The following is a 24,995-nucleotide window of genomic DNA, read 5'->3' as shown; positions in this document are numbered from 1 at the left end:
GATGATTCCTTGCTTGATAATGACTGCTTTTGATATATATCACCCAACGTATAAAATCACCCGATCCGGCAAGGATGGCCGAACCCTTGAAGAGATGAGGGAGAGGGATGAATTTTCTAAGAGAGGGGTTCTTTTTTCTTCTCCTCTTGGATGGTGGGATGAGAGGGTATTTATAGGAGAATGGGATAGGAGGTTAGGTGAGGTTAGGTGGTTTTGGATGGTTAGGATGAGAGGATGAGGTTAGGTAAGGTTAGGTGGGGTTAGGTAAGGTTAGGTGAGGTTAGGTGAGGTTAGGTGAGGTTTGGATGGTTAGGATGAGAGGAGAGGTTAGGTGAGGTTAGGTGAGGTTTGGATGGTTAGGATGAGAGGAGAGGTTAGGTGGTTTTGGATGGTTAGACCCAGGTCAAGATCTGCCATTGATCTAACGATTTACGGAAATCGGGTCTCGGAATGGAATCAGGGTCCGGGCTATGAAGTGACCCTAGCTTATTTTGTCCTGATTGATGATTCGTAAAGTCAGATCAAGATATTAATGACCTAAAACATATAAATCAATGATAGAGGGGGTTCTCACATGGATTTAACACACTAATTTCTTTGTTGATTAAAACAAAACAAAATGAGGTGTCTACAACAGTGTAAAATTAGTCCCATCAAAACAAGGGATTTCAAATTTAGTTGTGCCTTTTCCAGCCATCACAGACAATTTTTACACCAAACACAACCTTCTCTACACAGATCTCTCAAAAAACCCTTAGCTCTTATACCAGTTGTTAAGAAAATAGCGGCGTAGAGAGACTAACCGTGTAAAAACCATAAAGCAAATTGGCAAGCAAGCAGAAAAATAGAGAAGAAAGGAAGTAGGGAGCAAAGAGAAACAAGAACAAACACACCGGATTTACGTGGTTCGGCAAAGCCTACGTCCACAGGCGACAATCTCTTCTTCTTTCTTTGTTCAATAATGGCAGCCAAGTACAAGACAATACAAACCCTCAAAATCTCCACAAAGTTGTTTTTCTTTGTTTTGGGGGTTTTACATAGAAGCAACAACCCACAATTGTCAAAAACCCAAAAAAGAATAGATATCAACATTTTGGAGGAGTTTTCAATATTTGGCAAAACAAACAAAGTAACTTTCTTTTCATTATTAGCTTGCTTGACCTACAAGCAACCTAATAAAAGAAGTTGCCATTATTTGGCATGGCTTCACCCTTTCAACAGGAATACAGACTTGAGGGGAGTATTTATTCCTCATTAGTAATAAATAAAGCCAACAAGACCCTAAGCAATTTCCTTCATATTGAGATGACCAGAGTACACTGTCTCCCTTTTGATTTCATCCTCCAAAACCTCTCCATTAACACTAACATGCCAAGGATTGTGCACAACCCTGAAAATTTTGGGGCTTCTGGTTCTGTATTCCAAATTACCAAACTACAAGAATGGACACCTGACCAGAATGCAACAGTCTAACTGCCTAATGCAAATGACAAAACTTATCTTTACCCATTTTGCAATTCTTTCGAATGGCACAGGAAGCCAAAATGCAGAGAAATTAATGTAGTAGCAGAAGCAATGAAAATGCAACAATGACCCGTACACACAACTACTATAGAATAAAAGTCACAAGTAGCGATGAAGAATAGATGGAGGAGCACAAGTGACCACAGTAATGCACATCAAAAATGAATGGCAGTTGGAATCATGGTTTTAAATTTCAGCCGAAATACCGAAATTTCAGATTTCGGTCGGGGCTGAAATTTAAAAATTTTGGCCGAAATTATAATATTTTCATGGAAATTTCCATCGAAATTTCGTTTTTGGCTGAGGCTGAAACCGAAATGTCAATCCTTGGTTGAAATGCAAGTGGGTTGTGAACCCAAACTGCCCAGAAACCAGATTTTAATATCTGATCCATAGTTTCAAAACTCTCCTTTGTCATCATGGAATTCCCCAAGTCGACTCCCTAAAAACCTTAGCCACGTTCTTATCCAAGTCTATGTTTTGCCCTACAAAGTCAATCAAAACTCCTTTGAGTTCATGAGCTATGACCGTGTCAACCGAGTACTCAGCTGCATAAACTGAGTACTTGACCACGTCGTGCAGAGTCGACTAGGATTTGCTTTCGCCACGTTTTGATTCGCATCTGCGTTCTGAAACACTGATGTCATCTCATTCAAGTATTTTTATTTATTTTTGGCTAATTAAGTTGAGGTTTGACAGGAGTGGCAGGAACCCAACAGTTACATTATCAGCATAAAAAGAAGAGCAATGGTAAATGCAAGGGAGCCCTTGCATAAAGAGCCAGAAAAGGGCCCTTGATTGGTTCCACGTCAATAAGTGTGACCGTTTCAAATCAATTGAAAAAGTAAATTCGGTTACACTTAATGATGTGGAACCAATCAAGGGCCCTTTTCCAGCTCTTTATGCAAGGGCTCCCTTGCATCTATCATTCCTCTAGAAAGAATTACGACTGCATATAATTTTTTTTCATGCTCATCTTATTGTAATATTTTGTAGGACAATAAAGGATGTGCTACTGTTTTAATGATTTTTTATAGTTTTATTGCAAAACTTGTTATTGATACCCACTTAATTTGTTGTTTTGAAATGGTTCTGTGTTTAATCATTTGATCATTCTAACTGTTTCGTGTGAACTTTTATGAGTTTGACTGTTACAGCCGTTTGGATACACGGATTTTAGAATCTTGGATTTCCTCATAATCCTAGATGGGAGACAAGAGAAGAAGGAGACCGTCCGTTTCGCTTCTCTTTAGAATCTTGGATTTTAAGTAAGAAATCTAGGCTTTTAGAAATCTCTCCCACATCCTGAGATTTCTAAAACCTGGAAACATGGGATGATGTCCTACTCTCTTGCTGACGGAAAGAAGGGCGAAAAATCAAAAAACGACGGCTGGCCTCCTTCTCTCTCCTCCCATCTACGATTTTGAGGAAATCCAAGATTCTAAAATCCACGTATCCAAACGGCCCCTTAAAGTCTGTATTATAGAGGTCTTTTGTCTCTTGTTTGACATGACAAAGGATGTTTGTTTCCTGCATTTTAGATATTTCTTATTTTTCCATGAGCTAGTTGAAATTCATGTTCACGGGGTCCTTAGACGGTGCGTGCACACTGCCGAACATTCAATCGAGCAGTGGGTTGTTGTTTCTTGGAGGCAAATCACTGGCAAACCCGATGGCATATAGGTGATCAATCCCAAGAGGGTGATATTTGTCTTAAAAAGACAGTGTGTTCGTAGTGTGCCTCAACATTCATCTGTATCATATTTCCCTTGTTTCAGTATTCATCTGTATATGAATTTTAGTGATTATGATTTTAAATTTTGTTTAGTATTTTTATTCATGGATTAGGATCAATTATACCCAATTTTCGCAAACAATCCTGAGATAAATACCTCATGTTTTGATCCTATGATTACAAGCATCTTGAGTGAGATTGAATGTTAGCTCTTTTTCCACATGAAGATGACCATCTCAAGAGTGATGATAAGAAAGTGATTAGTTTTGCTCCGAGCAAAGATGCTCCAATGTTTGTCATCAGCGCTGTTCAAGGACTGATTGTTGTAGTTCACTTCATCACTAGAAAACAGAAAGATATGGATGGAGCTTCTAGCAAAGATCGAAGAGGCGGAAGAGCTGCTCTGTTCAACATCATTCCTAGCAGCACTTGAGCTGCCAAGGTTGTTGGGAAAGTGCCTTGAGATGAGCTACTGTTGTGTTTGCCCGGACCTCTTGAAGATGAGCTACTATTGCTGTGCCTGTTTCATATAGCCTCTGTTTCTTTCGACGTAAATTGGGCGTAAAACAAATTCTACAGCCATTTTTAAGTGAAAAAAATGTGTGTAAGATTTGTTTTACACCCATTTTATGTTACAGACATGGAGCTATAGAGAAAATTCATATTCACGTCAGGTTCAGAAATGAAATTGGCTATAACATGTTCATGTAAATTAAGAACCTGAGTTGGATATCATGTATCTGTCAGTCTTATGGGCTTCAACATTTCCTTCTTCTCAAATATTGATGGGTAACCTGGGGTTAGGTGGACCCCTACCAGTATATTAAATAAAGAAAGATGATACAATACTAGGAACAAGACCACCGCCCAATCCTTGGAACAATGTCTAAGGAAAAGGGCCGAACCACTAGGGTCATGATACTCTTGAATACAAACCCAAAACAAACAAGAGAAAAGAACATACAAGAGCTGGATTTGTGCACTTGGCGGGGCTTGGGAGACACGTGAACAGGACCCCATACTTAGGAGAAGACATGTTTACTGATCCAGGGGGTCCATCATCTTCTGGCTATACTTGTTCTCTAGATTTTCCCCAGCTCCTGAACCTCTGGGGGTTTTGTTTTTTCTTTGATGGTGCTCTTCTCTCTCAGTATATTTCCGTACTGTAAGGGCACATAATGACATTTTCATAGCCATGGGAATCAGCCCTTTGGTGAACATGCATACAGAACAAATGTGCAGAGAGCACCCTCTTTTGGGCCAATTCTAAGTCATCTTTCGTACATAATCACTTAGATGAGGCTTTCTTTGAATTGCTTACTAATGAATACAGAACATGTTTTGGAATATTTTCTTCGTGATCTCATGCCACCCACATTTTAGATTATAATCTATCAAATTATTCCTTGTGCTGTTTGGTTTGGACTCCGCCACGGGACTAACTAGTCCCCATTAACCAGGATCAAGATGGCCCCACCACATGTTTTTACGATCGGGGCCGTTGCTTTTCTTAGGCACCACCACCGGCGGCCCTCATCTCATGGCTAATGGAAATTTGTTCACTCAATCATGTCTTCTAGAACATGTTAGGATCATCTGTTCATCGATTAGCTAGACTGGAGGTGGCCCACCAAACACGTGTCACATCTAAGGTCTTAAATTTCAGTTTCAGTCGCCACAGAAACAGACATGAAATCACTCGCATGTCTCATAATTAACATATAATTTATATAAATATTTATACATACATAATACATACACCATATTTCACATACAACTCGCACTAATATAATTATGTATGGGATTTGCTAGGCAATTTTGCAGAAATCGATTTAGTGGTTCAATTTTGCATGAGAGAACAGCCACCTCAGATGAATTAAATGAATAAGACAGAATCTGCCAAAAATTGAGCATATGTGGCCTCCAAAAGTGAGCCGCGAAATGGCTTTCAGCGAAACTGCCTAGCAAATCCCAATGTGCATATAGTATAACACTGATGGGCTTACGATTTTTGTTTCGGGACGTGTTTTTGGTTAGGTATTATTTCGTCTGTGATGGAAACAAAAAAGTTTCATTATTTCGTGTTGGTTTCGGTGGAAATTTAAAACCATTATATGTCTACATTGTGTCCATTTTTGTCTAACCTATTCAGTTCTTAAATTTTTTTTTTACTGTGGACTAAAACAACACCTCCAAAAGAGATCATACAAAATCATCCCAATTCCTCTCCTCTAAGCATAGCCAAAACATGAGACCACTAAAAAAACTGGTCAGATTTCGATTGGTCTTGTTTGGCTGCTTGGATTAGCCATTACGATCAAACCATCTTTCAAATGAGTTGTTAAAACAAACAAAAAAACAAAAAACTGCACCTTTCTTATCTAGATCCGATGGCCAGGATGGCATGATCGATACAAATTTCATTCTCTAGTCGGGCCCACTAGATTTAGTTTGCCCTGATCATCGAACCCACCAACCACGATATATAAATAAATGTTCCTTCGTCAACTAGTTGAAAAACCCAAATACATGCCTTCATTTCCAGGGATGGGATTTTGATTGATACACCCCCCATTTATTCACAGAAAGAGATTTTAGAATGACGAGTAATTAATTGAGAGAGAAAGGAAGAAAGTGAGAGAGAGAGAGAGCGAAAGAAGGAATGTGTGAAAATGGTAGCGAGGAAGAGAAGAAACTGAAGAACAAAACATGGTTATTGAATTTTTACAAGGATTTAATGGCGGGGGCTTTGATGGGTGGGGTCGTGCACACAATCGTGGCCCCAATAGAACGAGCAAAGCTTTTGTTACAGACCCAAGAGAGCAACGTTGCTATAATCTCTGGTGGGGGCCACAGAAGGTTCAAAGGGATGTTTGATTGCCTTTTTAGGACGGTTAAGGAAGAGGGTTTGTTGTCTCTTTGGAGGGGAAATGGAAGCAGTGTTCTTAGGTACTACCCCTCTGTTGCCCTCAATTTCTCCCTCAAGGTAACTATTTAACTCCTCACTTCTTCTTTTTTCTAATACATGAGTATATTTCTAAACCCATTTGCTTTTTCTTATGATTTCTTGTCTCTGATTTTCATTCTGTTGTTCTAGGGTATATTTCTTTTCCAATAACTGACTATATATGTATCGAAACCAATTGATTGTACACCCAAATTGCAATTTGGGCCTGTCTAGATTGCAGATTAGGAAGGCCAAATTGCACCCAAATTGCAAATAAACTACAGCTTTAGAAGGTTTAAATTGCAATTTGGGTGTGGATGATAGAAAAGTGGGGTTCAAGTATTATTAATATTTTTTGTTCTTTGTATGATATTTTTGAAGTTGAATTTTTCAAGAGATGAATGCATTTATTGTGTTGCATATCAAACACCAAAACTTCTCATCTGTTTGGCTTTCTCTTTTTTATTTTTTCATGGGAATAAGAATGTATTTATCTTTGGATTTCGGTTTTTATCAGAGGGGCACCATTGGTGGTGTAACTCAAAACTTAAGGGCTTCAATTAGTGACAAAGAAAGATGATGTAAGGTTTGCGAATTCTAGTAGGTATTGGGTTATTTTCTTAATCGAGTGTAAGATTATGAAATGTAAATGAGGCTAATTGACCTAAGAAGTGGCAAAACTATGGTACTGGGCAAATTCTAGGAATACTGGGTAAGATTTTGTTGTTCAAGATCTTACCCAGTAAGATTATGAAATGTAAATGATGCTATTATATTAGGGCTAGGAAGTGGCAAAACCATGGTACTAGGGTAGAGATTCAATGAATCCTTAACGTAGGTTCCTACAATGTTTCCTAAGAAACGTTAATTATCACATCATATGTGATCCTAAAATGTTCAAACCCATAAGAAAAACATGAGTGTAGTAAAACAAAAGAACCCTAATAGTCATATAATATGCGATACTAAAATGTTCATGCCCATGAGAAAAACATGATAGTGTAATAAAAAATAATAATCTTATACCAAATTATATATCATTCAAACATCACATGGTCTAGCTGTGCAGCATTATGCCATGTAGAACTTGTAGAATCACTGTAAAAGGGCTTCTTTAGCATCACACCCAAAGAAAGAAGAGAACCCGAATCTAATAATATATATATAGTAGTCCCATTACACTATAATCTAAACTTGGTCGTAGCTCTAGATCTTAACTTTTAAGAGAATCAAAACCCTACACAAATAGAAGTCTCTAAAGTCCACTATTTTACTGTTCATGGTATCTTAATCTCCATGAATGAAAGAGAAGAGAGAAGAGAGAAGGGATGGAGAAGAAAGAGATGAGAGAGTTGAATGTCTCTCCCTCTCAAAACATGTATTATATATGTATGCGACTAGGGTTCATGTACAATGACTAAAATACCCCAACCCGGGTATGTAATTACACCGCTACGTCTAAACATTTACAAACCTATGAAATTTACAAAGGAAAAAGACAAATTTTGTGTGGTTTTTCCATTCTCAGTTTTCACACCAGTATAACCCTCAAATTGGACCAAAACAATCCTGCTTTAGTGCCTCAAGTGTATACATATGTGGGGCCTATCTCAAAAAAAAATGTACGTGAGCTAACAAACCCCCAACCAACCCCACCCACCAACCCCACCCCCCGCCCCCTTATTCACCTCTTACTCTTCAAGGAAGAGGGGGGATCAAAGAACTCTAGGCCTTCTCTGGCCAATTTACAGTGGAGAACAAATGATCCAATTACTCACTACTTTCAACGCAGAAGGCATAATGATCCACAATCAACATGTGGCGGCTGCAAAGATGATTGAGTGGGAGGATCTTAATAAGACAAAACGGTCGTCCAAATGCGCATACTCTGGTGGAAGCTGGAATGTCCCATACTATGGATATAGGCGATGGCCCAGGGCTAAGAGCAAGCTGAGTATAGTAGGACTTAGACGTTGAAGACACCGGAATAGCACCAAGTCCAAACCCTCTTAACTCGTCCAACATTTTGATGAAGTACTTCTTTAACATTCCCAACGTATGTGCGTACTCTTCTCAGTCCCCTATCAAAGGAGTTTCTTCTGAAATTTAACTTCCAATATATCTTTCCCTCCACCTATTCAAAGCAGTCCATAACAAACACATCCTATCACACACCACTGAAAACAAGTCTGGAAACATATCCTTGAGTGCTTCGCCCCGGCACCACCTGTCATACCAAAATCGGATTCTATTGCCCGAACAGAATCTAAATCTTATTCCTTCATTAACCCTGAATGTCTGCTTCAAAATGTCCCTCCATACTGCGACTCCATTGTGTCTGAATCTGTCGTTAGATATCCAGTTCCCGATGTACTTCCGTAATTGCACTCGATGACCTTTGTCCAGATATGGCTCCGCTTTCCCAAACCTTCATAACAATTTGCCAAGTAGAGCATTATTACCCCCCTTTAGCCTCTTATTTCCCAAACCCCCAGCCTTAATTGGTTTGCATACCTCCTCCCATCTTACCAAGTGGAATTTCCGTTTTTTTTATGGTATGAAATTTCCGTTTGTTGTCTGCTCCACCCCACAAGAATCTCCTTTGAATTTGTTCTACTTTATTAATTACACTCATTGGACATTTAAACACCGAGAGCTGGTAAATTGTGATATTTACCGGTACTCTTTTGATGAGTGTAATTCTTCCCTACAAGGGCACCGAGTTCTGCTTACATGTATCTAACCTTTTATCCACCCTTTCCACTATCGGTTCCCACTCCCTCTTCCTCGGTCTCTCTGGCCCCAAAGGACGACCTAGATATTTTGAGGGAAACTTATCCATCATACATCCAAGAAGGCTCACTGAATCTTCGACCGTCTCATCAGATATGTCGATTCCCATTAGCTCGGATTTACGAAAGTTGGATCTCTGAATGGATTTCAAGTTGAGTATCCCTTCCATGTTAGGGCTATTAAATACCAAAGTATCATTTGTAAACTGCAAATGAGAAATTTCTAGCTGATTGTTTCCCACTTTGAACCTTTCAACCAATCTAAGACTTTTTCCTTTATCTAGACGTCTAGTAAGTGTCTATACTACCATTACAAATAGAAAGGGGGAGGGGATCGCCCTGCCTTAATCCTCTGGATGGCTTAAAGAAGCCTCTAGGAGAGCCATTAATCAAAATTGAGAACCAACCTGAGATGCTTCTTTTTATCCATCTGCAATGGCTTAAAGAAGCCTTTAGAAGATGCATTAATCAAAATTGAGAACCAACATGAGGAGATGCTTCTCATAATCCATCAAAACCATCTATTCCCAAATCCCATTCTCCTTAATAGGTATTCCAAGCAATCCCACTCTACGCCGTCGTACTCCTTTTCCATGTCCAGATTACAAAGAACACCCTTCCCTCCATTCTTGAGATAGTAATCCGTCACCTCATTCACTGTTAAGACGATGTCTCGGATTTGTCTCTCTTGCACAAAAGCAGACTGGTTCCCAGAGACAATCTTAAGAAGCAACTTCTTCAATCTTTCCGCTAAAACTTTTGCCACTTCAATCTTTCAACTGAAACTTATGCCAGAACTTTATAGACACGGCCTACCAAGCTTATAGGTCTAAACTCTTCAATCCTCACATCCCCTTTTACCTTAGGAATAAGCGCAATGAAAGTGGCTCCAGTTCCTTAATCTAGGTACAATCCATCATAAAACTCCTTGAAAAACTGGCAGCCTCCCTACAGCTTTGGAAGCAACCCATGCAAATATCATCTGGCCCAGGGGCCTAAACCATGCTTGAGGCAAAGAGACCTATCCTAGTCTCTTCTTCCTCTAACGATTTCTCTAGTGCATCCCTTTCTCTTTCCTCCACTGAACTAAAAGTCACATCCTCTGGCAAAGGATAGACCACCTCCTCAAATGAATAAAGCTTGTATAAAAGTTCACTATTTCTTCCACCATTACTTCATTTTCCTCCTTAAGGGCTCCTTCCACTTCCAATGAGGATATACAATTACATCTCCTCCTCACACTTGCTATTCCATGAAAGTAGGCAGTATTCTTATCCCCTTCTTTTGACCATTGCACTCTCAATCTCTGTCTCCAATAGATTTAGATTTCCTCCCGAAGAACCATTTTTTTTTAATTCTTCTCATAACTTCCCATCTCCCTCACTTCCTCCTCAGGAGGCAACGCTTTCCTCATTAGCTCTAGAAATTTCCTGGATATGGGAAAGTAATCTCTCATTCCCTTCAGCTTCTCTTGGTTCCACTCCTTTAACTAACTCTTAATGTAGCAAAGCTTCTGACCAACCTTCATGTCAACTGGGCCCGTTACATTTATTCCATTGCACCATTCACCCAGATTCTCTTCCATCTTAGGTACCTCATCCAAGGTAACTCAAAGAGGAAGGAAGAATGACCCCACGACTCGAGATGAGGGTCAAGAAGAATGGGGCAATGGTCTGATATTGTGTTTTGTAATGCTTTTTGGCACACTTTGGGGTGGGAAGAAAGCCACTGAGGGCACATAAGGAATCTGTCGATTCTACTTTAACTATGCTTCCTAGCCCATGTATATTTCACACCAATCAAAGGTAGATCAACAAGTTAATTCTGGCCAATAAAATACGTGAAAGCCCTCATACAACTGGTCACCCTAGTCTGTCCTCAACCATTATGGTCACATTGAAATCACCTCCCAAGCACCGTGGTTTTGACCAAGGAAGCAGGATTCTTCCCTGGGAGTGGGGAACCGCGATTTCCCAGTTCTCGAATTCGAAACAGGAATCTTCTCGAATCCCCAAAAACTAGAAATCCCAGTTCGGATTCGCCAGAAACCCGATTTCCACTTTTGGGAATCGCGGTTTATGATTCCCTGGAAACGCTATTCCCACTGGGAACCGCGGTTTAATGTTATGTGAAATGCGATTTTCCGGTTATTCCCCTGCTATTCCCCGGAGATTCCTTGGTGATTCCCAACTGCCTGGCGATTCCCAGTGACTCCCCTGCAACTCCCCGGTGAATCTCTGGTGACTTCACGATTCCCGCTTCCGACCATTCCGGGAGCCTTCGATTCCCGCATTCAATTCCTGCTTTGGCAGCCTTGGTTTTGACCACCTATTCCTAACCTCATGCAATTCCTCCCATGGATTGGACCGTACACTCCTGTAAAGGTCCACAACGAATTCTCCGAGACATTCTTCAGAACTACCGATGTTGAAAACCTTCCAATGAAGCTATCAACCATTTTCAATATAATTGCATCCCATGTCACCAAAACCCCGCCCGCGATTCCCACAACATTAATTGTCTCAAAGTCCCAACTTGCTTTTCCCCCCTAGTGCCTTTATCATGTTTCAGTTCATACTATCCATCTTAGTTTCCTGAATGCACAGAATGTCGAGTTTAGTTTTTACCATCAACTGGTTCATCTGGGCTTTTTTGCTAGAGTACCCGGCCCTCTAACATTCAAAATTAATATCTTCATGATGACGTGATCTGCCGGATTTGACCCCCCTGAGTAGGCACATGGTTCACTGTGGTCCATTATTTTCCCCCGAGTTGAGTCCCTTTTACCTTGTTTGCGTTCCGTGTTTTGCTGCCGTGTTCCGTGTATTGCCCTACGGAATCAATAAAAACTCCTTTGACTGACTCCCGAATTATGGCCGCGTCAACCGAGTACTCGACCGGATCAGGCAGTGTCGACTAGGATTTTCTTCTGCCACATCTACATTTTTAGACACCAGTTCTACCAATACCTAGGGAGGTGCTTTGGCCCATTGTAGGTGGAGAGGATCAGCTGACTGTTTTTTATCACCTCGCACCTTAAGGGGTCCTTGCATTTTTTTTCATTTCTTTTGATGGCGGCCTTCAACCATCTCGAATTTTCATGGTTCAAGAAAAATATATCGTAAAAATATTACAAGAAAAAATTAAGATAAATCTCATGTTTTATTGAAAATCTTGTGATGTTATTTTATTTTAACATCGCAGGATTTTCGAAACCTCGATGACATTGGTCACTGCAGTTAGATCTGCAATGTACTTGAAATTTGGCTTCCCTTCAGCTGCTTCCTGCTATCTTCTACTTCTCTCGCATCATGAGATGAAAAGTATTGCTAGTTTGTCAATTCAGATTCCTTTCATAGCTGATTGTTATTCGCTAACAGTTCTATCACCGTGACATTGATAAGAAATCTACTGGGAGGCTTCTTGTGAGTGTATCGCTATTTGTGGTGCTTCTCAAATCTTTTGGAAGAGCTGATGAAATTATTGTCTGCAGTTCTCAAGAACAACAAACTATTACTAACATGAGGCTCTATGAGCCATAAAATGTCCTACCAATTAATTGGTCAACTCCTATTTCAGTTACTTCAAATTGAAGCATCCAATTCTTCAAACATACCTTTTACATATCCAAGCCTCATCTTGCCTGCTACCAAACTCTTCATTTATTGAGGCCATAGCAAGAAATTGTTGCCGTTAGTTTTACCTCTCAATGATAGTATGAGTCTCTATGAATGCATCGCTTCAAATTTGAGAGTGCAATTATCTGATCTACATCTAGATCCTTGAAGCTTCAGAACTTCAAGACAAAGTTAAAGATTGGGAGAGGGTGACAGTAAACATAGTTTAGGTTTTTCTTACCAGAAAACCTATGAAGCACTGTACTTTGTAATTCTAGTCCAAAACATTTAAGAAGCACTGTTTAAAAAATCCCAGAGGCAATTATTTACTTGCCCGAGCTGAGCTGACTCGGATTTGGCCCTACCAATATGTGGGTCAATAAAAAAACATGTCACGTCAATCATTTGCTTGCTTCAGTCAATGCAGTTTTATACCTTGAGTGAGTTCTTGTCCAACCTTTTAAAAATTGAAATACTACTTCCCCTTCCCCCAAAACACTTCGATGGAGATCTCTTCACAGATTATCCTCTAGCTTACAAATCGAAAGACTGTATTTTGGTTTGAAAGGTTGCAGACAAAATATTTACTTCAAGAAGCCTTGAATTCTTGAAAAATTCTTGAATGATCTTGATTAATCTAGATCTTCGGATCACGTTGGCACTCTTGCACAACTCTATTGTTGACCCGTCCATACATCTGCTGCCTGCAGTCGTACCATCATACAGGCTTGAATCCCAGCTACAATGATTCTAGTCCACCCTAGGTCTACCAATTCAAACTTCTAGCAGTGAGGCTCGTTGATCTTCTATCAGGTGCTCTGGTACCCTGTAGGATGAGAAAAGAGATAGGAATTTTCAAAAGAGCAAAAAGCACCTATTGCATCATCTACTCTCATACTAAGTACCGTAATTTTTTTTGAGGAAACGGTAACAAATTTTATTGAAAATCCAACATTCAAGTACAATTAGATGTAGGCATGTGAGACAAGTTCTCGCCAACATCCCTCTACCCCATACAACGATTCCAATTTTGGACAAGCACCTTAAGTGACTCTGTTTATGATTACCTCCATACCAGATTTTTCAACTCCCTCTTTTGCCAAGGAGTCAGCCTCTCCATTAGCCGAGCGGGGCGAGTGAAAGTGAGAGGGAGAAATCCTCCGGCAACAGTCCCTGATTTCCAAAATGGTGCCTGCCACAGGCTACGGGCCGACCCATTTGCCCAAGCGATGACATTCGACTAATCACCCTCCACTATAAGAGGAAGAGATAGGTGATTAACCGCCCACTTGAGCCCCCATAGCAAGGCTTTAGCCTCCACGTCATTTGAATCTGAAATGCCGATTGGGCTGGAAAAAGACATCCATGTCGAACCTTGTACCGTATTGAACTACAGGCCCAAACCCATACGATGGATCTGTTAAGGATGAATCATAAATGACTAAAGTGCCTTTAGTGATCACTACAGCCTACTACAATATTATTGTCAAGAGTCCAAAATTTTGCTTAGGGGTGAGCAGCCTATTTCTCAGAAAATTTGCCATTATTACTTTAAAAAAGGAAGAAAAAGGAGTGTGCATGATATGTAGGTAGCTTAGTCTTGGTCTTTCTCTGTTTGGCCAACCTATACCTCTAGATTGCAAGCCACTTGTATGCCTATATTCGATGTTCAGGCTTCATGGAGCCCAGAATATCTCAAGTAATTCTTCACATTTGGCCCTGCTTTTCCATTCGTACTTTATGCCATGCTTTTTATTTCATTTCCATTATTTCGCTCATTGCATTCATTGATCAACCAGTAAGTATTATTCTGAAATGATTGTTATTAAGTAATCACTGAACATTTGAAAGTTGATGCAATAGTGAAATAGCTAGTGTTCCTACGCAAAATAACTCAGTAGTTTGTTGTCCTGATCATGTTTGCTTATCCAATCAACTGTAACACAGGATATTTACAGAACAATGCTACAGAATGGAACATCTCAAGATGGTCATTTCATGTACGGGGCTCCTGCAAATTTCGTGGCAGGAGCCGCAGCTGGGTGTACAACTCTTGTCATTGTCTACCCACTTGATATAGCTCACACACGCCTCGCAGCAGACATTGGCAAAACAGACGCCCGCCAATTCAGGGGCATCATCCACTTCCTCAACACCATCTACAAGAAAGACGGAATCACAGGCATCTATAAAGGCCTTCCTGCCTCTCTACATGGGATGATCGTCCATCGTGGCCTCTACTTTGGCGGCTTCGACACTGCAAAAGAAATTATGTCAGATGAGTCTAAACCCGAGCCACTATTGTGGAAGCGTTGGGTGGTAGCCCAAGCAGTTACCACCTCAGCAGGTCTGTTATCTTACCCATTGGATACTGTGCGGAGGCGAATGATGATGCAGTCTGGTTTGGAGCAGCCAATGTACAAGAGCACTCTGGACTGTTGGAGGAAGATTTATAAGCTGGAAGGGGTGGCTTCTTTCTATCGCGGGACAGTGTCCAATATGTTTAGGAGCACTGGTGCTGCTGCAATTCTAGTGTTATACGATGAGATTAGAAGGTTCGTGAATTGGGGTGGATTATGACAGAAAAATGATTTTTGTTGATTCATTTGCGAAATATGTAAGGGGTAGATGAGAGGTATAGAGGAGTCGAATTGGCATTTTAGAAAGGCTAGCCTGGGTTGGTAGCAGATTGGGTTTCGTTGTCGACTGTGGATGAGAAATCTGAGATTGGATTGCCATGATTTTCCAAGGCTCCAAGGCAATGACTGCATTCTTGCTCGTTTTGGACAATAAAGGCAGCCATTTTGTTCATTTTGTTTCAAGTGAAAGTGCTTTCCTTTCATCATTTCTCTTTTCTTTCTGTTTTTGCTGGACACCAAAGAGGGGTGTTGAAAGGAAGTAAGCAGGTTACAAAAGTAGGGAAATGATGTATTCCTGATTTACTCTTGTTCATCAATCGCTCCAAAATCAGGTTGCTTTTTCTTGGGCTAGATTTTATGGATGGGTGGGTGAAGTGATGCTTAATGTTCTTGTTATTTTTCTTATACTTTTGATGGGTAAGCAGGGGTTGAACTCACGAGCTTAAGGTTGGGTCAAAAAGCACCTTTTGACTGAGGTTGGGCTCAACCCCAAAACTACACATTGCCACCATTACCACCATGGATACTCTGAATATCCTTACTCCATTCTCAGTTCGGGTGAATTCCGGATCTGCAACCGAATTTCATTGGATGCAATTCGTTGTGAGGATTCAACGTATCAAACAGCCTCTAGTCAGTTTTGTTTTTGGTGCAGTCATTGCTACTTACCAAGGATTTTGGCAGGCATTTCTAACATAATTTTCTCCGTTTGAAAATAGAGGGGCTCTATATACAAGCGAGGGGGTAGATTTTGGTTTGTCGACTACTTTAGCACCAACTAATTCTAATTGTAAATTTGCACCGGGTAGCCCCCCGCCCCCCGGTTTTGATATTGGCACACTATTTAGACGTTATGGGTTGTCACAATTTTTTTATAATAGTTATTTAACAGTCCATCACTACAAGTGTCTAATAAAGCAAGTCACTAACAAGGGGCGTGCGGATATCATTTTCCACATAATTATCAGATTGCAAATTTTGAATTTAGCCAGCCACTGGTCCTTATTATTAACACCATTTGACTTCTTGTTATAGGGAAATGATATCCACACTCCCTCTTGATAATGACACTCTTTCGTATAAAAGCGGGATATTGAAGGCTTCTACAATTTCCAGGACACTATTAACAGACAATCAGAAAGTGGCGCCATTATCAGAGAAGGGAGTGCAAATATCCTTTCCCTGAATCTATTCTACTATTACAAAAAAGGTGTGACAACTGAAGATTAGAAATGCAAACACCCACGAAAGAACTACAACAAAGATGCAATATGCAAAATAATTTAATAGCAAACAAAGCATAGAAACTATAATATTTAAACTTTGAAGGATGCTCACTTCCTTCAAGACCAACAAATTATAACATTTTACTGCCTAACAATACCCTCCCCGCTAACCAAAACCAGAATGAAATGGTAATGTTGGTGATAATAATAATAATAATAATAAAGGAGAAAAGAAACACCAAAACTCTAGTCCCCCCTTTCCTTTCAATTACTACTACCCTTCTCTTCCAAATGGGTTTTGACACCAGGAAAAAAGAGAGACAACCCAACAAACCCTTCAGTAGTAACCCTCGGATACATCATATATTGTATTGAAATGAACACCATTACTGCTGCTTACACTCAGGCGGCCGTTCACCTTGACCTTCTCCGAGATGGGCTCCTCCACTCTTCTGCAGATTCAGACAAACAGACACTCATCATATACAGAGAACCAGTAACTCAAGCAATTTTTTAAAACACCAAACAAGCAATTTTTGACACAAGTACTAAGGAGAAATTAAGTTGTTCAAAAAAAAAAAAAATCGTACCTTTGGTCCAGCTGCTCCCTGTTGAAATAGTTGACACAAGTGAGACAAATGATCAGTATCTAGAAGTAAATAATAAACCTCACTGCAGCCCAAACTTAACCATGCATTACCTTCTTTCTGCTCTTGCCTGCATCTTCTTCCTCTTCATCATCGTCCTCTTCGTCCTCTTCCTCATCCTCCTCTTCATCATCTTCATCTTCCTCCCCATCTTCATCATCTTCATCATCCTCTCCATCAATGTCCTCATAATCCTCTCCCTGCACGGCCTCACCTGTAAACCATGAGACAGCATGGGGGATAATTTTGTCCCGAATAGTCGACCTGCAAAAGGCACCACAACTTGTCATCTTCCACTGTACAGTGTACAAGCAAGTTTGGTGACAGTTTTTTAAAAGGCTATAATGCGGATCAAATTTTTTCAAACCCATCAAGTTTAAAGAGTTCACAAACATCATGCGGGCTTTGGTTCTTCCAAAACAATTAAGTATTAACTCAACATTTGGAAATGTTAAAAAGGGCATTCTTTTATCCACTAAACAAAAATCAGGGGGATTCTGTGATTCTACTCCATTGAGAGGATTTCGTCCATAAAAAAATTGAGTGATGAACGGCAAAGAAACACACCCGATGTCATAATCTTGCTCCATTTCATTCTGAAGCTGTTCAGCCTGTCAAGAGAAATGACAAACAAAAATTCAGCTATTCAGAATTTCATACAGTTCATTGTCAGGGAGGGGGGGATAAACTTACAGTTTCTTCATCAATGTCATCTTCATCCTCGGGGACTTCAGGCGGACTAAAGAAATTAAAGAAACTGTCACAATTTTCAGTTTTAGTGATGGGCTTAGCATTCTTTGATCCCTTCTTAGGCTTCTTTTTCAGAATCTTCTGCGTCAAGCTCTTTCCTGGAAGCCATTCAATTTCCGTCCTACAAACACCCAACCAAATCCTGTGAGTCATGCAAAATAAGATTCGAACAGTTGAAATTTGCAAGTTTTGCGGAAGAAGTTAAGTTACCCTATTGCTTTCTCTAGAATAGGTTCGTCGTCGTCAATCATGTGATAGGTTTTTGTAAGAACAGAGTTCTTGAAGTAAGGATTAGGATCAAAGAAAAACTCAAGCTTGAAGCCCTTAGGATTATCAATCCTGCACCACTTGATATCCTTGAGATACTTGAGGGACCCTTCGTCACGCTCTTCAATCTGAACACCAGAAGAATTGAAATCATAATTCCAGCAATAAAGCAATGCAAAAACAAACATGACTTGGCAAATTGCATTGATAAACAGTCAGTCACCTCCTCAGCCAGGACTTCATTAGTTTTCATTGCAGTGAGCCAGAAATCTGGCACCCCTTTCTCTAAACATGTGAAAAAAATACACATGATAAGCATCTAAAACAAGGATTAGTTTTTGTGAGTAAACATGATAAGCATCTAAAACAATGGTTAGTTTTCATTGCAGTGAGCCAGAAATCTGGCATCCCGTTCTCTAAATATGTGTAAAAAAAATACAAATGACAAGCAACTAAAACAAGGGTATTTACATTTGAGTCACGAGGTTTTTAAAGTACCTTCTGTGACATTATCCTCTCCAGGAGTTTCTGTTGCCTCATCTTCGTTTGTAACCCCTTCAGCTTCAACGACACCATTCACAATTTCATATCTCTGTAAAGTTGGCGAGATGTTACTAAGTACGAACCATAGGAAAACAAAAATGATGCACAATATGCCCATATAAGGAGCAAATAAATGCAGTCTGTAACAAGAACATTGGCATGTCATATCATTAGCCCAACAACTCCAATTCGTACCACAGTGAATTTGCTAAACACAAATTATTTGGATCATTGTCTAAACAACATCATGATAAGCTATGAAACAGAATAAGTATAAAAAACTGCAGATATGGTAAAATATCAGGAAATAGATTGAAGAGACAAGAAAAGGAATACCTTTGTATATAGTGGGGCATACAGCTTCTGGTACTTAGCTTCAAGTGCTGCTCTTTCTTCAAAGAATTTTGCCTCCAACTCATCATGACCACTCTGCAAATTGGGAAAACATCATAAGGTTCAAAGTTCAAACTTGAGACTTCAACATAAAGTCAACAAAATCATTTTGTTCTCTTCCCTAATGTTCCTCTATCTCAAAACACGTGAGCTTGAAAAAAAAAAGGAAAGAAAAAAGAAGATAAGAAAAAGAAAAGTGTGTAACATGGGAACTCCGAGTATAAATGTAATCTTAACTATTCAGAAAGCAATAATAATAATAATAATAAGAGGAAAATGTTTCTGCGCTCCAGCGCAGGGAGTTCCCTGCGCTGTAGTGGTTTATAACGCCTCCCATTGGTCGCTTTTTCTGGGCCCGCAAAGGTGGACCCGCTAAATGAACCAATGGGAGGTGGTATAAACCACTTAAGCGCAGATAGCGTCCCTGCGCTGCAGCGCAGGAACACTTTTAACAATAATAATAATAATAATAATAGCAGATTATGAAAACACGCTAAAACAAAAGTGAAAAGAGACAATTGAACCAGAAGAATTGCTTGCTAAAAAAAATAACATAGAAATTATCCGTTCGTGTAATTTCATGAAAAAGAGCAAACGGATAATGTTGCTTTTGTTGTTAGATTAGATTAAACTAAAGCATGTCAATCATAACTCGTAACTATGCAGATTCATGTCAAAACATACGAGACGGTAATATGCTCCATGCAATCATTATGAAACTACAGTTCGAAACAGACGTATGAAAGGCGCCAAAGAAAGAACAATTAGCAGTGAGGATAAATATACCAGGTGAAAATTAAAATCAATCAGCATCAAAGATGAAAGAAAACAAACTAACTATTGAAATGAGTAACTGAATACAAATATAAACGGGCAAATGAAGCACATGTTTCTATGATATCCAGTTGCTTAAGAGAACAACAAAAGAACAGTAGGTTGCCACAGAGAACATTCATTTTTATCACTTAGGAAATGTTTTTCTATTCATTGGGAAAGATACTAGGTAGTCACCGAGAACATTCATTTTTATCACTTTACGGAAATAATCTATGACACCATGCCAATGGTCCAAAGTGGATCTCCTCGTAAGGAAAGCCTTACCAAAGCATGACACCAAGGAATGGTTATGCATGTGAGGGAATCCACTTTGCCAGAAGATCATGTCGTTCGGTGCACAACAAGTGTGCAGAGAAAAGAACGGTGTCAGAAGTGTCGGGCTGAATCAGATTTCAAAAAAAAAAAAAAAAAACAACTAAAATATCCCTATCTCAGGGATAAATTTCCAGACGACCGTTAGCTCCCCCCACCCCGGGCAATAGTGTCAGGTGAGAGTTTGATTGGCAAAAAGTGATCCACAAGAGGCCGAAAAACTAACCTAAAATATAATATGTTGGCTAGGCGGGTAGACTCAAGTCAGCATATGTCTCGTCTGGCCGTCAATCAGGGTGTTGTGAGAATGGTATTAGGTCGAAAATTTAACCCTTTAGAAAGGAATTTTTTTCATTTCAATCTTTCATTTTGATTGCCAAAGGAAACCTCATTTTTTTTTTTTTTTTTGAACTGGGGTTCCAAACAAAACCTCGTTTTGAAAGTATTTTCCTTATGCCTGCCAAAATGGTTCAAAGCTCAAGTGGCATGATGCATGGGGAGTATTATAGAGGTCCACACCCAACTTATTCATTGTGTAAAGCCGGTTTTAGAAGAACGAGGGAAAATTTTATGGATGATTGCTCCTTTTATGTCTTGTGGGAGCATTGGAATTAGAGAAATAGAATAACTTTTTAAGATAAAGGAAATTGGGGATCAAATGGATTTTTACCCATTGACGTAATGATCCTATTGTTTTTGCTAGCTTAGGGCCATCTCGGACCTAGTTGCTGTTTTACACTTTCACTTCTTTATTTAATGTTTTGATATTCTAAAAAAATTCCACTAAGCTGCAATACATGTCTTCAGATGTAATTAAGATGCATGTGGCAGAGATTAGATAGATCTAGATAAAGGATCGAAAAATAAAAGAATGAGCAACAAAAGGAGAAAGGATTGAACAAAAGCAGGCAATAAGAAGACAACTAACGAAAGTGGTGCTAACAACTCCCAACAGGGACACCCAAGTTTACTTTTGTTTGTCATGATAAATTCAAAAGTGGGCCAAGACGGCACCGAGTTGTGGCCTCAAGTCAAATACGAGTTGTCTTGGCTGAGTTTGGACTTTGGAGTTCTCCAGAATCACAACTTTCTTGACATTTAGTATGAATGAACATGTTTCCAAGTGTTCCCTAGAAACACTAGCACAGTTTGGAGAGAAAGGTAAGTATCAAATTTCCAGCAAGTACCAAACAATCACTTAATACAAACTGGACTGCATTGCCCAAGACAGAGCGTATCTGACTATCCATCAGGCAATACACAATTGTTTGTATCATCCAACTGAAAAACTCAGCAATTTACGAATCGTCCAATTTCCTAAATTACATGGTTTGAGGCCATTTTTTCAACTTCAAAACATGCAACGTGAGCAAAAAATCGAAGATCTCTACAACAAACCATTACCCGTAATATCACCATGTACCTACACATCAACGCAAACCCTGCAAGCAACCTATTGATCACAAGACTAACGCTACCACATCATGGGATGAATCAAGTTTCTCCGTGTCAAAAGGCATTAAACATACATTGATTAGCAACAAGTGAATAGTACAAACAACTATGGGTTTCAATGTAGCTGTCTCGCAACTGCTACACAATAGGTCTTGACCCTGCCTCTCATGCACATAGCCATGTATGCACTGATTGCTAAAGTCCAAACTTTTCACCCCACTAGGAAATTGGCCAGTGGCAATAGGAAAAGGATCGCAACAATCAGACAACCCTAAACCATCTGACCAATGGATTTTCATCTGATGACAATGGGCTACTTCCCAATTTTATATTTTCAATACATCTCAAGCCGCCACCCAAATGGTTAAGCTCCTCTAGTTGGAACAAATGTTGGCCAACATCGATGACTTTACAAATGAACGGTGGCATAGAATATATAATGACCATGCATCCATCCTAATCACCTCCCACAAGGATCATGAATAGAAAACAACCGAAGATATTGCACCATACTAAACTATCCAATTCAAAGTGCAATCCATATCACCAAATTAACTACCTTACGCCTAAACAAACAATTCTCTTTACATAGCAATCAGTTCACAATCTAATCAAAGACAACAAGATTTTCCATTTCACATCACACAACTGAAGAGATTCCTGCCACGACAAAAGACACTTAATGCTGCAACTGCAAAAGCAATAGAACAAACAGTACACCCATACTGAAAATGGGATTGAAACCTGCATAAATCGTGCAATATAATCTAAACAGTAGCATAAGAAACCATGAAACCCATCACTTAAAACCCAAAAAAAAAAAGAGAAATAACAACATAAAACCCCACAAAAATACCCTGAAAAGGAATGAGTAAGAAAAATCTGCAAAACCCATAAAGAACAGACCTGAATCTCTCGGAGAACATCGACGCGCTTCCGGACTTTGGGAGAAAGATTCTCCAGGACATCAGAGTGCTGTCCTGCCAGACTCTGAAGCTTATTCTGCAGACCCCCCAAAAAAAAAAAAAAAAAATCAGCCCTCAAAACCCTAGAAAAGTAAAACCTTGGAAATTATCAACAACAACAAAAGCAACGAGAATCTAGACAAGAGGGCCGAAAAAACCGCACCTTGAGCGCATTGACGAGACCAGCTCTATCCTCCGCACTAAGAGCTACAAAAAAATGAGTAAAACCAGGCAGTTTTAGGGTTTCTAAAAATCAAGAGAGAGAGAGAGAAGAGAAAAAATAGAGGAAAATGAGATGTGGGTTTTTGTTAGATGTGTACCAGCAGTGGCGGCCGGAAGAGCAGAGCCAAGATCGGCCATGTTGAAGTCGATTTGCTTGTTGTTGCTCATATCAGGGTTTGTCCTTCTTCTCTGTTTCTTTTCTTTTCTTCTTTGTTGACGTTCAAATAGAGCCAATAAGAGGAGAGAAGATAAGACTCCCAGACCCAGATACCAAAACCCTAACGCCAAGGAAGAGAAAAAGAGAGGTGTGAGAGAGAACAATATATATGCTTCTTCTCTATTTGTGATTGGTTACAGTTTTACTTACAAAACCCTAACATATGCAAATTACATTTTGATTAGTAATAATCATGAAAGGGAATTAATATTTGCACCTCGTTTTCGCAGTATTACCGTACCCCATTTACTTGTCTTTTCCTGAAAAAAACAAAAGGTCATGATAAGGAGGTGAAAAGGTTGGAGAGGGCCAAAAGAGAGGCGTGCGGAGGGGGGGGGCGTAAAAATATCATTTTCCATCAAGAATTGTGATTTAGCCAAAAAAAAAAAAAAAATTTGGGAAATGATATTCCCACCCGGGATTTGCTAGCGTCCATCACCGAAGACATTTCGTGGATGGTCTGTTTCATTTGACAGCAGCCACAGAGGCACACTTTTCAGCAGATTTTGTCTTCATTCACGAGGTGGCTGCTGTCAGATGCAACAGACCATCCTCGAAATGCCTTATGCGATGGACGCTAGCAAATCCCTTGCCACTAATTCTTTATTAATGGCATTCTACTTGTTATACTTTTTACATTGGTTATATTCTAATTCATATCATTTTGGAAAAAATTAAATCTTTAGAAGCTAAGTTGAGAAAGGAAATTGATATTGGCAATACCGTGTTTCCGTAATTGCACTAAATCATCTTCTTTTTTATTATTTAAACAATTGTCAAAAGTTAATACAATTGGGATTGAGCCTCTAGCTCATTGGTCAAGACTTTGATTTTCAGCCTAGAGGTTGGAGGTTCAATCCCAACTCACCTACGGGAAAAAACAAGTCATTACAATTTCCAAAAATATCTCAGGAGCCAATTAAAAAAGGAAAAGACAAGATGAGGTTGTGCAATTGTTAAAACATAGTGGTGCCAGCATCAGGAGCCTTAGAAAAAATGCAAAGAAATGGTGTTGTTTCATTATTGAACCAAGAGGGTGGGAATATCATTTTCCAAAGTTTTAACTTTTTAAAAATTATTTTTACTTACACTAACAAACATTAGATATTAAACTATGGAAAACACTTCTTTGCCCCTAAAATTTGGATCAGAACTCTCGAAGGACGAGCAACGCAGAGATGGCTCTTAGGGCGAAGATTTGCACCCTGCAAGTAAGGAAGACACATCAGGAAGCCCGCTGGAGTTTGGTCTTTGGGGAGGCTTTTCAATGCCAAAGTAAAAAAGGCAACAGAAATGAATTGACCTCTCTACGGGCTCAATGAAAGCAAGATAATGAAATTGAGAATCCATACCTTTGAGCCTTACTCCCTTAAGCCAATTAGGAGAAGTTTGCCTCTCTGAGATTGGACTCTCTACTTATTGGATGGCTTTTCTGAAATTTTGGTTTTTAAGATTATCTGTGGCGGTTGAGTTTTAAGGCTGTAATTTTAAGGTTTCTAGGGCTTCCACAAGAGCTGTTGGATCCGTGCATGCTACGTTTCCATCTCTTATTTGGATTTTACCCCCAACACTTCCAAAATGGGATTTCGTTTGGAAAATAAAGACAAAAGTGGAATTGGCCGGCGGTTTGGTCATTTCCAAAATGATTTTTGCATTTCGTGGGGATTCGAAATCCCATTTTGCTAGCAGCTCTCTTAAACTTTTTGACAAAAGTATCTATAGCTATTAAACACATTATAGATGTAAATTTATCTTTAGCTACTAAGGATCTTATAAATATAAATTCCTTTATAGCTGTTAAATACCTTATATTACAAACAACTACACAAAAGGAATATATATATTTTAATATATTATATTGGAATGTGGTTAGGGATTTGCTAGGCAATTTTTGCAGAAAGATTTCA

The 24,995-nt window shown here is 39.4% G+C and overlaps 2 protein-coding genes and 1 long non-coding RNA gene across 3 annotated transcripts; 1 reads left to right on the top strand and 2 right to left on the bottom strand.

Annotated features, from left to right (window-relative positions):
• The first annotated feature begins 5,779 nt into the window (after positions 1-5,779).
• Positions 5,780-15,605, top strand: LOC143859980 (putative ADP,ATP carrier protein At5g56450). Its single transcript, XM_077370474.1, has 2 exons — positions 5,780-6,245; positions 14,563-15,605. Exons 1-2 carry the CDS (start codon positions 5,922-5,924, stop codon positions 15,193-15,195), a joined length of 957 nt encoding a protein of 318 aa, XP_077226589.1. The 5' UTR covers positions 5,780-5,921; the 3' UTR covers positions 15,196-15,605.
• Positions 15,606-16,519: 914 nt separating this feature from the next.
• Positions 16,520-23,221, bottom strand: LOC143847567 (nucleosome assembly protein 1;3-like). Its single transcript, XM_077356472.1, has 12 exons — positions 22,970-23,221; positions 22,813-22,856; positions 22,591-22,686; positions 19,024-19,116; positions 18,643-18,736; positions 18,368-18,429; positions 18,088-18,272; positions 17,821-17,998; positions 17,695-17,738; positions 17,181-17,391; positions 17,071-17,088; positions 16,520-16,932 (listed from the first exon to the last, which is right to left on the bottom strand). Exons 1-12 carry the CDS (start codon positions 23,037-23,039, stop codon positions 16,867-16,869), a joined length of 1,161 nt encoding a protein of 386 aa, XP_077212587.1. The 5' UTR covers positions 23,040-23,221; the 3' UTR covers positions 16,520-16,866.
• An 83-nt stretch (positions 23,222-23,304) lies between these two features.
• On the bottom strand, positions 23,305-24,621 carry LOC143859975 (uncharacterized). Its single transcript, XR_013239532.1, has 3 exons — positions 24,441-24,621; positions 24,178-24,293; positions 23,305-23,348 (listed from the first exon to the last, which is right to left on the bottom strand). It is a non-coding gene; the product is annotated as an uncharacterized LOC143859975 (long non-coding RNA).
• Between the last annotated feature and the right edge of the window lie 374 nt (positions 24,622-24,995).

This window comes from Tasmannia lanceolata, unplaced genomic scaffold (assembly GCF_043159265.1).
Source record: "Tasmannia lanceolata isolate RefF3 unplaced genomic scaffold, GAP_Taslan_0.1 ptg000003l, whole genome shotgun sequence".
Lineage (NCBI taxonomy): Eukaryota > Viridiplantae > Streptophyta > Magnoliopsida > Canellales > Winteraceae > Tasmannia > Tasmannia lanceolata.
This window is presented reverse-complemented; position numbering and strand designations above follow the sequence as displayed.